General features: G+C 34.2%; 2 protein-coding genes across 2 annotated transcripts; one reads left to right on the plus strand and one right to left on the minus strand.

Moving 5' to 3' along the window:
• Window positions 1–563: 563 nt before the first annotated feature.
• On the plus strand, window positions 564–9,521 carry LOC110699843 (protein BREAST CANCER SUSCEPTIBILITY 1 homolog). The gene is made up of 14 exons (XM_021877382.1): window positions 564–1,827; window positions 1,945–1,998; window positions 2,092–2,162; window positions 2,826–2,939; window positions 4,962–5,437; window positions 5,683–5,790; window positions 5,871–6,737; window positions 6,828–6,925; window positions 7,192–7,378; window positions 7,474–7,565; window positions 7,667–7,790; window positions 7,872–8,037; window positions 8,136–8,254; window positions 8,960–9,521. The coding sequence occupies exons 1-14, from the start codon at window positions 1,772–1,774 to the stop codon at window positions 9,302–9,304; spliced, it is 2,877 nt and encodes a 958-aa protein (XP_021733074.1). The 5' UTR covers window positions 564–1,771; the 3' UTR covers window positions 9,305–9,521.
• A 138-nt stretch (window positions 9,522–9,659) lies between these two features.
• Window positions 9,660–11,658, minus strand: LOC110691578. The gene is made up of 2 exons (XM_021868560.1): window positions 11,055–11,658; window positions 9,660–10,707 (listed from the first exon to the last, which is right to left on the minus strand). Exons 1-2 carry the CDS (start codon window positions 11,131–11,133, stop codon window positions 9,881–9,883), a joined length of 906 nt encoding a protein of 301 aa, XP_021724252.1. The 5' UTR covers window positions 11,134–11,658; the 3' UTR covers window positions 9,660–9,880.
• Between the last annotated feature and the right edge of the window lie 2,131 nt (window positions 11,659–13,789).

Below are 13,789 nucleotides of genomic sequence, written 5' to 3' on the forward strand. Positions count from 1 at the left end.
TTTTTTCATTTTTTTCATTTTTGTTGTTATTATATTTGGTTTTATTAAATACCATTTGCATCTATATACTTTGTATTTTTTTTAATCCTATCCTTAATTATAACCCGTGCATTAGCACGGGCACATTTTAGTATATGGCAAAATACTAGGGAACTATAGCCTATAATTTAGGAAGATAATTGTCTCCTTTGACTATACAACAAATATATACTATATTTAACTCTTAAATTTGGGAATGATGCTTCTTTCTTTTGCTGGCCTAGACCAATTTGCTCTCCCTAAACAAAATGCTTTGATCAATAATAATAAGATGGTCTAAATTAATTTAAGGTGATTTCAAACCGGGTCAGGAACAATATAATTTGGGTTGATTTAGGTCGGGTCTATTACAAGTCATGTTGATTTTGGGTCGGGTTAGTAACAAGTTGGGTTGAATTTAAGGTCGGGTTAGTAATAAGTCAGGTAAATTCGAGTCGAGTCAATAACAATTCGGGTTGAATTTCGGTCGAGTTAATAACAAGTCAGGTTGATTTTGGGTCGGGTTTGTTACAGGTCGGGTTGAATTTTGAGTCGTGCTAGTAACAGGTCAGGTAAAATTCGGGTCGGGTTAGGAACGGGTCGGGTAGAATTCAGGTCGGGTTAAATTCGGGTTTTGATGGGTTAACACGGGTTTTGGGTCAATTTTGGTTCAGGTTGAGTTCAGTTTAGACCAATAATTTACGGGTTACATTTAGGTCAAGTCATCTCCGAGTCGGTTCATATTCGGGTTTGGGTCTCAAATACTCGGGTCAACTAGGGTCTAGGGTTGGTTTTAGGTCGGGTCAGGTCCAGATTTTTTGGGGTTCAGATGGGTCGGTTAATAATCGGGTTTGAGTCGGTATTTCGAGTCGGGTCAGCTTTTGACAGGACTGGCAAGTTTATTGAGCTCACGAAATTGCGGCTAAAGCAGGACAACATTTAATTTGCTTTTCTATTAATATGTAATTTATTCAATCTTAGTCAAAAAAGAAAAAAAAAATTGTAACGAAGAGACATCTATACTTAGTCTATATTTAGTATTTAAAAACAAAAACCACAAATCTATACTAAGCCACATGTCACCTCTCTCAATCCTTTCTTTTTAAATTTTCATTTTAATATAAAAAAATATATAAATAATGTTTGAGTCTAAGTTATACTAATTTTTGTTCATTACATTAATAATAAAATAGTTTTTTCATCTCCTAAACTTAAATATAACTTAAACTAATGTGTCATTTCATGCCCTACAATATCTATATATATATATATATCTAATAAAATTCCACAACAACACTAACACTTTTCAAGAAAAATAACCTAAATAACAACTCGTGCATCGAACGGGTCAAAAGACTAGTTGTAAGTTATATGACCATGAATATTTGAAATAAATAAAAAATAATAAAAAATGAATGGACATGTCTCAATTAGAAAATAACACGTGTTATTCTCGATTTACGCCTTTAAACAGTACTCCGTACTGAAGGAGTTAGCAAATGAAGAAGTTTCCGCTAAAAAGTTTGGCGGGGTTTAAAAAGTTTGAAAAACTTTTGACATTTCCCACCAAACTTCCTTCCTTCGCAATCTTCTTCCCCCCATCCTTTTAATTCATCCCCTTTCCACCATTTCTTCCTCTTTCCTTCACATTTTTACTTTCATTTTTTCGAATTCTGTCAATCAATCTCAAAACCTAAAACCCAATTCTTCAAATTCTTCCTCAGTATAACTTAACTCTGACGACTTCACAATAATGGCGGATTCGTCGCATCTCGAAAGAATGGGCCGAGAGCTCAAATGCCCTATTTGGTATATTCCCCCTTCTACCCATTTTCTCTTTTTTATTTGAATTTATCCTCTAATTTCTCCAAAGAAAATTCTGGGTTGTTTCGAATATACTTTAATCTGAATTGGGTTATTTTGCAGCTTGAGTTTGTTTAATTCTGCTGTTTCTCTTACCTGCAACCATGTTTTTTGCAAGTAAGTGACTATCATTTTGTTTTCCTTTTTCTTTATTTCATGGTTTATCATAGTTTTTGAATGTTATATTGATTGGTTTTTGAATAATTTCAGTTCATGTATTTATAAATCGATGAAATCAGGCTCCAATTGCCCGGTTTGCAAAGTGCCTTATCAGCGCCGAGGTCCATTTACACTCCTCAATTCCTCTCTAAATTCATTGGGTTTTTGGTGTTAGTTCATTTTATTTATTACGAGTATAATAACATTGACATCAAGTTGTCCAAATTGTCCATTGTTTGCCTGCTATTTCTTCCGTCTCTGAAAGTTCTTTATGTTTGACGGTGATTATCTCACAAAAAAGTAAAAACCGGAAGAACTCTTGGAGATTGAGGAATTAATATTGATGACAATTTAAGGAATTTCTCATTGTAATGTGTTCATAAAATGCTATTATTACACAAATATATCGCAGTAGTATTTACCTGCTTAATACTATACAGTAGTTTATGTCATAACACCTTGAAATTTGTACAGAAATTGAAGCTAGAAATTTGTACTAATGAAATGAAAGGGAAATGAAGAATGTCGAAAAAGATTTTGTTGGCTGAGGGATTAGGGAATTAGTTGCTGATATCTATATCTATGTGTTTCTGTTGTCCTTTGTATAAAAATGCTAAAGGCGCACTAAGGTGATTGAGGTTCTGTCCGTTCTGATATCATAGAAGAGTTAGTTCTTTTATAAGAAAGAGTACTTAAGAAAGGTTGGATCCTTATTGACAAATTCATGTTTCTTCAGTAAATCAATGACTTTCTCTCTAAACGAGCTCTTTTGTCTTGTGCTGCAGAAATTCGTCCTGCTCCTCACATGGACAACCTGGTAAACATATACAAGAATATGGAAGTTGCATCAGGGTTTACTCTCTTTGTCTCTCAAAGTGGACCCTCGACCAAATTAGCAGGTAATGAAACATCTTTGTGACTTTGTCCAGATATATATAGGGTTCTAGTAAGCAGTTCTGTAAACATTGCCCACTCAGGCCTTAGTTTTTAAACCTCGGTTATTGTTGTGACTGAATTTGTTTGAAGACTTTAGCTTATCATTTTTAATCCATTTTTATTACTTGCATGACTTAAATGAATTACTGATCCCTAAATCGACCTGCTCATACTCTTTACACGAGTGGCATTATCATCCGGTGGCTGTTGTGTCATATGGACGTTGTATTTTTTCTCCTAGTAGTGATAATATGATGTAGAATTTAAGGCATGAATTGAAGTTGTCACTTGATTCTTGACAACCTGAGTAACCTTGTGTTGCATTCTTGGTTTTTTTTTTTTTTTTTTTTTTTTTTTTTTTTAATTGTTTCGCTAGTTAATAAGCCCATGATTTGGTTTAGGTACTTTATCACTCATTCAAGGGCTACATAGTTAAAAAAAAAAAGGTTTGTGATTTACTTCATATACTAGATTTGTCTCATGCGATGCATGACATAAAAAATTTCTTTAAAATAAATATATTTTATATATGTACATCATATGATAAATTATAGAAACAATACTATTAATTGCAATGCTATTTTAAAATCTAATTAATTTTGAAGAAAGTAAAAATTTAACCAAATTAATTACTCCCTCCATTTTTTTAAATGCATCACTTTTGATTTTTGCACTATTTACATACTATGGTTAATTTGATTTTTTCACCTCTATAAAATAAATAAATTTATTATATAATATATCATTAGATTTTTTATAATGTCTAGTTTTATAATATAATTTTGTCATAATTTTTAAAGATATTAATGGTCAAAGTTTCGTCTCGGCAAATGTATTGGTTAGATTGATGCAAATAAAAGAAAACAGAGGGAGAATACAATATGAGTACTCTTTAACCGGGAGTAATTATATATGAAAGCCAAATAGTCACTCATAAATTCATAATTTAAAATATGGAGTATTAATATAATATAATAATTGTCTTCAATAAAACGAAGTATTTGTTGTAAAAAAAATAAAAAACGAAGTATTATAATAATTCAAGGTAAAAAAAAGGATTAGAATATGATGTCTGTAACTAATTTAGGCGGAAAAATTTTCTACCACAACTTGACATGTATACAATTTAAAAAAGGTTGATGTTAGTGGTTGTTATTTTAGTAATATATTTTGGAGTAGGCATTCAAACCTTAGATTTTGTATTCAAGATCGAATTAGGATTATTGCTTGATTGCTTAGATTTGGAGTAATTTGAGGAACTTAAAAGTTAAAACCCAGATCAAATTATCAAGTGTGAGAGTATGATTAGTTTTCTATCCAGAGTGATATCATAATGGACCCTAGTTTGCAAAAGCCACTTCATGATTGTTCCACAGTCTTGGCACCATGTCTCAAGATCCCTTAGTTTTTCTTATACATTGATTCCTAAATCCTGATTCATGTAAACATATGCTCAGAGAGACTCATGGTTGTAATTTCAGTGGGTACCTTAAAAGAGAAACTGTAAGGGTTCCTGTGTTTTCTTGTTCTAGTATAAGAATTTGACACTCAGGATATTTTGTGGTACAGAAAAAAAACTTTATCTTGTTGTTAAAGAATTGCCGCCAGTTTGATTTTGCAGCTCATAAGCTGTTTAGTTTGGATCTCAATATCTCATGCTACAAAGATAAACAGAATGTGCAAAGATTTGAAATAAAAGAAAAAGTTACAACAATATCAGTACCACAATTAAAGTCATAGTAGCAAATGAAGGAAATAGCGTGCATTATTTTTGAATTGAATGCATTTTTTCTTAAAACTATATGTGCAACCTTTTCTTTTTAGCTCAAATGTGATCAAAATATGCACATTCAACTAAAAAGTATGTGTAGTTATTTCTCGTTTTACGAAACTTCTCATGAGATCTCTTCGACTCTTCCCTATATACAATACACACACACACACATCTTTTGTTCATCTATTAAGTTATACTTTTCATTTTGCAGATGCAAAAGTTCAGGCTAATGGTGATTTGGATGCTATGAGGGATACTGGTGAAGAAACTCCTAAGACTGTGAAGTGTCAAAGAACAGGCAGAGTAAAGTCTGTATCACCACAAGTGAACTCAAAACGTTCAGGGCGCAACAGAGGGAAATCTTCATTTGCAACGAATAAAAGGGTTCAAGTGCCCCATTCTCCCACTACTGAAAGTCCAGCAAGACAAGAAAAAGACAGGCTTGTTCAAAACAAAGTAATCAACAATCATATAAATAAGTGCTCAACATTTCCTAGTGAACATCAACTTTCAACTGAGAAAGAACGGTCACACATGTCACCTTTCTTCTGGTTACGAGAAGAAGTAGAAAGGTCAAGTCCTCAGACTGATGAGGATCAGACATTGACATGTACCCCAATGAAAGCCCCTTCTTTTAGTGATCTGAAGGATTCAGATGATGATGTGCCCGCAGAAAAATCTGTGGAAGTAAGTTTGCAATTTCTATATTCACACCAAGTTAAACAATATTATGTTGAATTTTGTGTTTATCTTGAAGCTCAGAAGATGTGCTGACCTTTCTGCCTTTTAGTTAGGCTTTGATGCAGCTCAACCTACTTTGTCTATCTAATTGATTTTTACTCTTGGCCTCTTGCTAATTTTTCTAGCTCTTTATTTATTTTATTTAATAATTGGGTATGTTAGCTTTTTTATTATCTGATCCATTCTTGTAGGAAGAGCCACTCAGCAAGTGCAATAGAGATATTTATGACAGTGAGATGTTTGAATGGACACAAAGAGAATGCTCACCTGAACTTTGTTCAAGCCCCATTAAGAAGCAGGTAACTGACATTCTTATACATCACAAGCTATACTGTTGAGGTATCTTCCAGTCTCTGGTATTAATTTGAGTTAAATGCAGGTTGAAGAGACAAATAGTAATACAATGCTTGGAAAGAAGGTGGAAGCAGCCTCGAGAGATGCATCTTCTGGCACTAAATTGATTACAGAACACCTAGCTAATGTTAGCCGGCAAGAAGAGAATACTATGATGGACCAGGAGCTACCTAGTAATGCCTATCCTAGAACAAAATTTGAAGATAGCCAAAATGGGTGTAAACCTTCCTACAAGAGAGGTAGAAAAGTAAGCAAAGACTGCCAAAAGAACAAAATGGAGGTTCGAGAGGCCCTTAATGGTTCAAAAACACCCGCTGAATTGATGCAATGTCAAGGAGTTGGTACTGAAAATGTTTTAGAGAGTGCAAAAGCTTCTGGTACTTCTAAAATAAGACAAATTAAATCATTTGATACTATATTGAAGGAAATTAATGGCAATGCTCCTGCCAAGTTTCCTGACGCTTCTGGACATAAAAGAGGTACTATGAAATTGGGAAAGTTAAAGAGGAAATATGACAGCATTGAGCACATCTATGATGCTGACTCAGTAAAAAGAAAGAAGCAGAAGGAAAATCTTGCCCAGTCTGATGTCATTAGAGGAAAATCCATTGTGTCCAATGACAATCCTACGAAGATGCGTAAATTGACATCTGTTCCTGAACAAGAGATTTCTGCAAACGTTAATTTGATAGGAAATGCTGCTGATGGAGGTGGAAGTGTTCAATTAAAGGCTCAAGCTGAAGGGTGTGTTCTAAGAAAATCTAACAATGATAGTTCAGGAAATCCACTAAAGAAGGGAAAGATCTATTGCCAAAAAGACATACCAGCTTTGCGCAAATGTGACAGGGTTTCCATCAAATGTGCTTTCTGTCATTCATCCAAAGAGACAGAGGTACTGTATTACTCTATTGCAAGCAGTCAGTTCATAATTTCCTCTTGAGTACATTCAAGTAGATATACTAACTGATGGTTAATAATGCAGGCTTCTGGTGAAATGGCTCACTATTCTGAAGGTAGACCAGTTTTAGCCAATCACTCTGAAGGTTCTGTCATCCACTCGCACAAAATCTGCACTGAGTGGTATGTTTCGTAACAAACCAAAAGAATTCCAATCTGTTGCTTATATATTTTCGCGACTTCTACATAGGAAGCATCCTTAATATTAGTTGCAAACAAATTACTGGACAATTTTACCTAAAATCAGACCAGCTATGTACCTGCTGTAAATTTTGCTGATATTATTGAGTCTCAATGTGTAAGGCCTATTAGTGACTAATGTTTATGAAGTTGCATTTTGGACAATTGGTATTGTGATAAATAAAACATTATATTTTACTCTTGTGTAGGGCCCCTAATGTTTATTTTAACGATAATATTGCGGTCAATCTTGAAGAAGAATTGACACGAAGCCGTAGGATTAAGTGCTCTTTATGTGGAGTGAAGGGAGCCGCTTTGGGCTGTTATGAGAAGAGTTGTCGCAAAAGCTTTCATGTCCCCTGTGCCAAAAAGCTTCAAGAGTGTCGTTGGGATGCTGTAAGTGTTTACTAGTTGTAGTATATCAAGCTTACTGACTCTTTTCTTGTAGAACTAACCACATTTTTCATCTGCATTTACCACTTTTTCATCAGGATCACTTTGTTATATTATGTCCTCTTCATGCCTCCTCAAAGTTGCCTTGTGAATTGCCTCTAACGCAAGTCAGAAAACGCAATCAAAAGGGGTATGCTAATCTCTAACCAATTTCTATAGGATTTCTGATTAGCTATTTTAGACAAGCATTATAAAATGCAAAATTTTGAAATCTATTCTTTTATTATGCAGGAAACCTCCTTGCCAAAGACCTCAGGCTGCAGTTAGACATGTTACTAGCATAAACAGGTGGGACTCTGGTCGGCCAGCTGAGAAAGTGGTCCTTTGTTGTTCGGCTCTTGCTACTGTAGATAAGGTAGGGTAATAATATTTTTCATAAGTATGCCAATATGGCAACAATTGTTATAGATATCCTTAATGTGAGCGGGATCTGCAGGAAGCTGTTTCTGAGTTAGCAAAGTCATCTGGAGCTGAGGTATTGGGTCACTGGAATCCAAGTGTCACCCATGTTGTTGCATCAACGAATGAGAATGGAGCATGTAAAAGAACACTCAAAGTTATGATGGGGATCCTAGAAGGAAAATGGATATTAAGCATCAAATGTCAGCGCATTCCTTTTATTAAGAGTGTCGTGAATTTTAAAAATCTTTTTAATGTCTTGCCTTTGCTATACTTAAATTTAACCTTTTCGAGTTTGCAGGGGTTCAAGCTTGTTTAGAGGCCAAGAGACTAATTGAGGAGGTTCCTTATGAAATCACTTCTGACATTCATGGAGTCCAGGATGGCCCTCGTTTGGGTAGATTAAGGCTTCTAAACAAAGTATGTTTCAATCAGAAGTCCTGTTTCAATACTTAGCATTCAACTATTACTATTTGTTTAATCTACACTAATGATGTAAATGTTTTAAAAAAGAAATTCATCTTCCTATGTTTAAGCATATTGAGTGCTGAGTAGAGGTACATTAGCAACCTGACAACCTGCTTCATTTTCCTAGTTTGACCTACTTGATATGTAGAACACTTGCTTCAAATTGATAATGGTTTATTCCACAATGTATTATCGTTGCTTTTAGTTTTTTGTATTGTTTTTATATCTTTAAGCTTGACTCTTGAAGTGTTTATATTCGGTGAAATCCTTTTTATCATCATAGATTGTGTTGACAATAAGTTACCATTAGCCAGTCAAATAATTCGTTAAAACAGCGTCATGAATTGTCTGTTTTGTGTGAGTACCCCTATTTTCTGGCAATTCCTTCATGTCTGTGAGTCTGTGACTCTGTGGAGCTAGTTTTTCGATCATCAAACTGAATATCTAATGTAAATGTGAACACCATAGGTAGACCAAATTTTTTATAATTATGTTACCCTGAATGCATTCTAAGTTATAAAGTCTCAATGTTATCAACTTTACCTCCAGTTGTTTTTACCACTTGCCATTATATTGCTTACAACTTTAATGCAATTATATGAAAATCTTACTGTTTGTTTCCATCTATATATTCATGTAAAATTTTATAAATTGCAGCAAGCCAAGCTCTTTTCTGGGATCAATTTCTATTTTACTGTAGATTTTGAACCTTCATACAAGGGGTATCTACAAGACCTTGTTACTGCAGCAGGAGGAACTGTGCTACACAGGAGGCCTATTGCAGAAACTTATCAAATTGGTGCATCCCCTTCTCCAGCATCATCAACTATCATAGCCTACAGCATTGAACTGCCTGCCAACTGTGATCTTCGCAAGAAGAATATAATTCTTGAAAGCAGGAGATCAGATGCAGAAGCTCTTGCCAATTCAAGTGGAGCGAAATTGGCGAGCAATTCATGGGTTTTGAATTGCATAGCTGGACACAAACTGCAAGATCTGTGAATGGCACAGTTGCTTAGTATTCTGGAGCATTTTGAAGTTTAGGTAGTCAATAAGTTAAATCATTGGCACTGTATTAAGTTAACTTTGAGGATATCTAATCGTCTATCAGGAACACTAGTTTATCTGTCAAATTATAATGTTGCAGCATCTTTAAATTTCCTTCTGTATAAACATGTTTGAAAGTTATTGCTCAAAATCATTAATTCTGTGTGTGATTATGCCCATATTTAATCATAAATTATTTGATGTGTTATTTTTCTAACTAAAGTGTTTGTAATATCTGAAAATTTAGTTGTTAGCCAGGAGAATAGAGTTGCTTATACTAATTGATTCTAAAACAAGAAGTGTTTTTCTTTCTTCATTGATGTTATAAAATCAGTTTCATACAAAGCTTTATGACATATATATACATATTCATATTATTTGGTACAAAATATCGAACATATAAGTTTGTGGAAAACTTTTTCTCAAAAAAGAAACAGAACAGGACAATTTTTCATTCACAAAAACAGAACTTGTAAAATCCAGACTATGCAAATTGAAGTCTGGATATTCCTTTCCTAAGTCTCAAATACTTCACTTCCTTTCCTGCCTAATCCTCGAAGTCTTCACATTAAGTCTTGTAAAAACATGCTCTAACGAAGTGATGTTCTCTTCAATCTCCCAACCCTGCTCACCCAAACCACAAGCAGCGACATGTTGCCTGAGGCTATGGACTATATCAATACTATGTTTAACCTCATCTCCAAGTTCTTCCATTGCAGATTGCATTCCATCCCTCTCTTCTTTCACCTCTATGTGCTTCCTTTTCATCGCTTTATAGCCTTCCAACGACTTCAGAAGTTGCTCTGAAAGCTCCTTATTCCTTTGTTGAGATACTGCATAACTGATGTTATTTTCTGACCCTTTCGCGCTTCTTTTGATGTCATTCTGCTCTGCTACACATGCCTGTATTTTAGCTGATAACTTCTCATTTTGCGCCCTGAGATCATTAATATGCTCTTCCATTTCATTCAATTCTTGTACTTTTCGAGTCAACTCCCTTGAAATGATCTCTTTTTCCCTCCCTAAACTTGCACACATAACTCCTAGCCTCTTTTGTGCTGCACAACTCGTGTTTAGATCCCTTCGCAGCCTTTCCTTTTCGTCTAAGATCAACGTTTCATCCTTTTTTTGTACATCCTTAGGAGGATTCACTCGTAAATCGGTGTAACAACGTCTAAGTTCTGCCTTACTTTTCTTGGAACTTGTTTGAGATTTTTGCAGCCTTGTTTTCACGTCGTCTAAGATGGTCATTATTCCAGCAAATCTTTGTTCTTTTCGTTCATCCAAATTCCCTTTAATAGATGCTTCTTGATGATCTTGAATCAGCTTCAACAGCAGCTTTACATTTGCTGAAATACCTATTTCACAACACAAATAATTAAGATAATGTTTTTCTTATTTTTTATTTATTTATTTTTATATTTTTAAGTCCAAAATCATTTATTTGATTACCTTTGCATAATCAAAATAAATTAAATCAAATTATTAAACACGGAATTACAAATTTATCTCTAGGATAAGATGCAAATGTATCACAAGATACAATTTAATCATTCTATTATTTTTCTAGTAATAATAAAAGTTATTTTTATAATAGGGCACAAAAGACGTTCCTTTAAAATTAATCTCCAAGATAAACATGGACGTGCTCTTATTACACCCCTTCATTGAAAAAAATATAGGGAAATTAGCAATGAAAGTTTACCTTCTAAGCTTAAATCTTCATTATTGCTAGTTGACATTGGGAAAAGATCAGGAGATGAACATACCCTAGCTCCACTCATAATTTTTTGATGATCATTAAGAAAGTTGATGAGTATTAAATATAGGCACAAAAATGGGTTGATGTCTGGTAAAATAATGCATGAAAAAAGTTGTCATATGCAATATTATGTCTGAGTTTTTCTGTAAACGGGTTTGTGTTTGGGTTGGTTTTGTTAATGTTCCGTGAAAATAGGATGGATTTATGACTATTTCTTGTCAAGTTGGTGATAAAATGAGTTAAATAAGAGTTGTTTGCAACTTTTTAGGTGTACATGTATAAATGATAATATTAGTTATTTGGTTACCTAACATGTCTAAGAATAGATTTTGCTATCATTCAATCACTCTTGTAGTCTTATATGATGCAAATTATTAATGAGCATTAGAATCAAATCCAAATAATCCACCTCCTTAGACCATCATCACTTATGTTATAAAAATTTATACCATCCCTCTCTTTCTACCACTTTCGCACTCATCCACATCATCTATACCACAATACAATATACCACAATACATCATCTCCAAAAATCATCCCACCCATGGTATAAAAAAAGTTTACCACCACACTCTCTCTCTCCTATTTGTATTAATAATACACTTAATTTAATTATAATTATATTTCATTTTATTATTGGAGATAACTAATTAATATTTGTAAAGTTAATTAAATAAATAAGCAATTTATGTAGTAAAAAGTGAATTCGAAAAATATATAAAACTATATCAATATGGGTGTCTATGTGTAGGTCTTGAAAAATTATGAACAATGTATGGTAATTTTTACATAAATTTTTACTTTATAATTTTTTCTTAAAATGCAATTGAAAAAAAAAGATACATGATAACTAGGCCACATGGCGTGACCTGGTTGATTCATGTTTCACGAGGACCAAAGCAATTGTTTACCATAGGATGGTGCATACCATCAAATGGTATAATTTTATACCACCAATGTAGTAAAAAATTGCATGTTTTTGATGAGTTTTTACACCGTGGTATAAAATTATGCCACGAGTGTTGATGCTCTTAGGGTTTGTTCACATTTACTGAACTGATTGGAGCTGAACTGAACTGAAATTAAGTAAATGTGAACAGATCCTTAGCTTGGTGAAAATGAATCAAGTCTTTCACTTTTTTTTTTTAACTAGATTGATTTACTCTTAAATAGTTATTTGTAATTTATTGGATAATTAATTTAATAATTTGCACATACTGCTCTTCTCATTTTAATTAGATAAAATAAGAAAAAAATTAATCCCAACATTCATCAATTTTGGTAGAATAATCCGAACTTTGGGGGGTCTTCTTTTTCTTCAATCTCAAATACCGGTTACTGGTTGAATGAGTTTCTTTTTATTTATTTATTTTTTTAAAAAGTGACACATGTCACACGTTAATTGGTTAAAAATATAAACACAAAAAGAAACAAACAAAATTAAAAAATAAACATCAGCCAAACCCCAAATCTGTCCACCCACAACCTTATCTTCGGCGGCTACTGCTACTCCCCCTCCCCCTACGTTGGTTTCCCCCTCCCTCAACGCCGGTGATGCGACTCACCTTCCTCTCCTTCTTTTTCGCCAACACCATTACTCTAAACTCCTTTTCTAGCCGCCAGGCCACCACCACTCGAAACTCTTTTCCAGCCACCACCACCACTCAAAACTCCCTTTGAAACTTTCCCCAACTCTCGAAAACCATCAAACACCATTCCCCCACCATCGAAAACCCAATCCGCTAGGGTTTGGGTTTTCAACGGTGAGGAATTGGCTGTTGGGGATTTTCGAGAGTGGGGGAGGGGTTTCGAGGGTGTTTTGAATGGAAAAGGAGGGGATTGGGGGTATAGGTGGGTCGCAACACCGACAGAGCGGGTTTGTGGGGAAAGCAGCGCACTGTTGGGACGGGGAAGGGAGGGGTTAGCACGGTCGGCGGTGGCAGGTGGTGGTGGTGGTGGGGGTTACGGTTGTTAAGTAGGAGATTAAGGGTTTTGGGTTTTTTTTAGATTAATTTTTTTTTAATTTTCTTTTTTTTGGACAAATTGCAGCTTGACACATGGCACATAACCTGTTACAACATGTCATTGACTTTTGTTGACCGGTTTGGGATTGAAGAAAAAAAGACCCCTCAAAAGTTGAGATTATTCCAAAATAATCCAAAAATTGATGAAAGTTGGGATTATTTTTCTAATTTTTTTCTTTTAATTATTACTACCTATAATATTATTGGGGCTCACACCAAATATTACCATCTCTTTTCCCAAATTCCCTGACATGACATTATTCTAAGACTTATCCTTTTAATTGCCTTCTTTTTTCATTCTCCGGTCTTTAACTTCCATTGTCTTTCTTCCTTAATTCCCTTTATTGTTACTCACCCATCATATTTTTTCTCCAAAAATTTGATTCTCTCTCTCTCTCTCTCTCTCTCTCTCTCTCCCCTTTTCAAATCATTGTTTGAACATGTACTTTAATTTCAATGCAGAGGGTGACCACACTTTGGGGACATGTGGCTCTCAAACTTAGCGCGAATTAAACAAATAAAAAAGGTAAATTATGGGTTATGCTAATTCAAACATCAATTACAACCATAATAGTGCTCATCACAACGTAAAATTGACAAATTTTTTGAGTTAATTCCACGAATATTTCAACACAATCAAATCCCAAATTTGAA

Source organism: Chenopodium quinoa, unplaced genomic scaffold (genome assembly GCF_001683475.1).
Source record: "Chenopodium quinoa cultivar QQ74 unplaced genomic scaffold, ASM168347v1, whole genome shotgun sequence".
Taxonomy (NCBI): Eukaryota; Viridiplantae; Streptophyta; class Magnoliopsida; order Caryophyllales; family Amaranthaceae; genus Chenopodium; species Chenopodium quinoa.

Coding starts and splice junctions, on each gene's coding strand:
- LOC110699843 (XM_021877382.1), top strand. CDS start 1,772: ATGGCGGATTCGTCGCATCTCGAAAGAATGGGCCGAGAGCTCAAATGC. Junction 5,438..5,682: donor CCGCAGAAAAATCTGTGGAA/GTAAGTTTGCAA, acceptor CCATTCTTGTAG/GAAGAGCCACTCAGCAAGTG. Junction 8,038..8,135: donor ATGGATATTAAGCATCAAAT/GTCAGCGCATTC, acceptor TCGAGTTTGCAG/GGGTTCAAGCTTGTTTAGAG.
- LOC110691578 (XM_021868560.1), bottom strand. CDS start 11,133: ATGAGTGGAGCTAGGGTATGTTCATCTCCTGATCTTTTCCCAATGTCA. Junction 10,708..11,054: donor TGAAGATTTAAGCTTAGAAG/GTAAACTTTCAT, acceptor GTTGTGAAATAG/GTATTTCAGCAAATGTAAAG.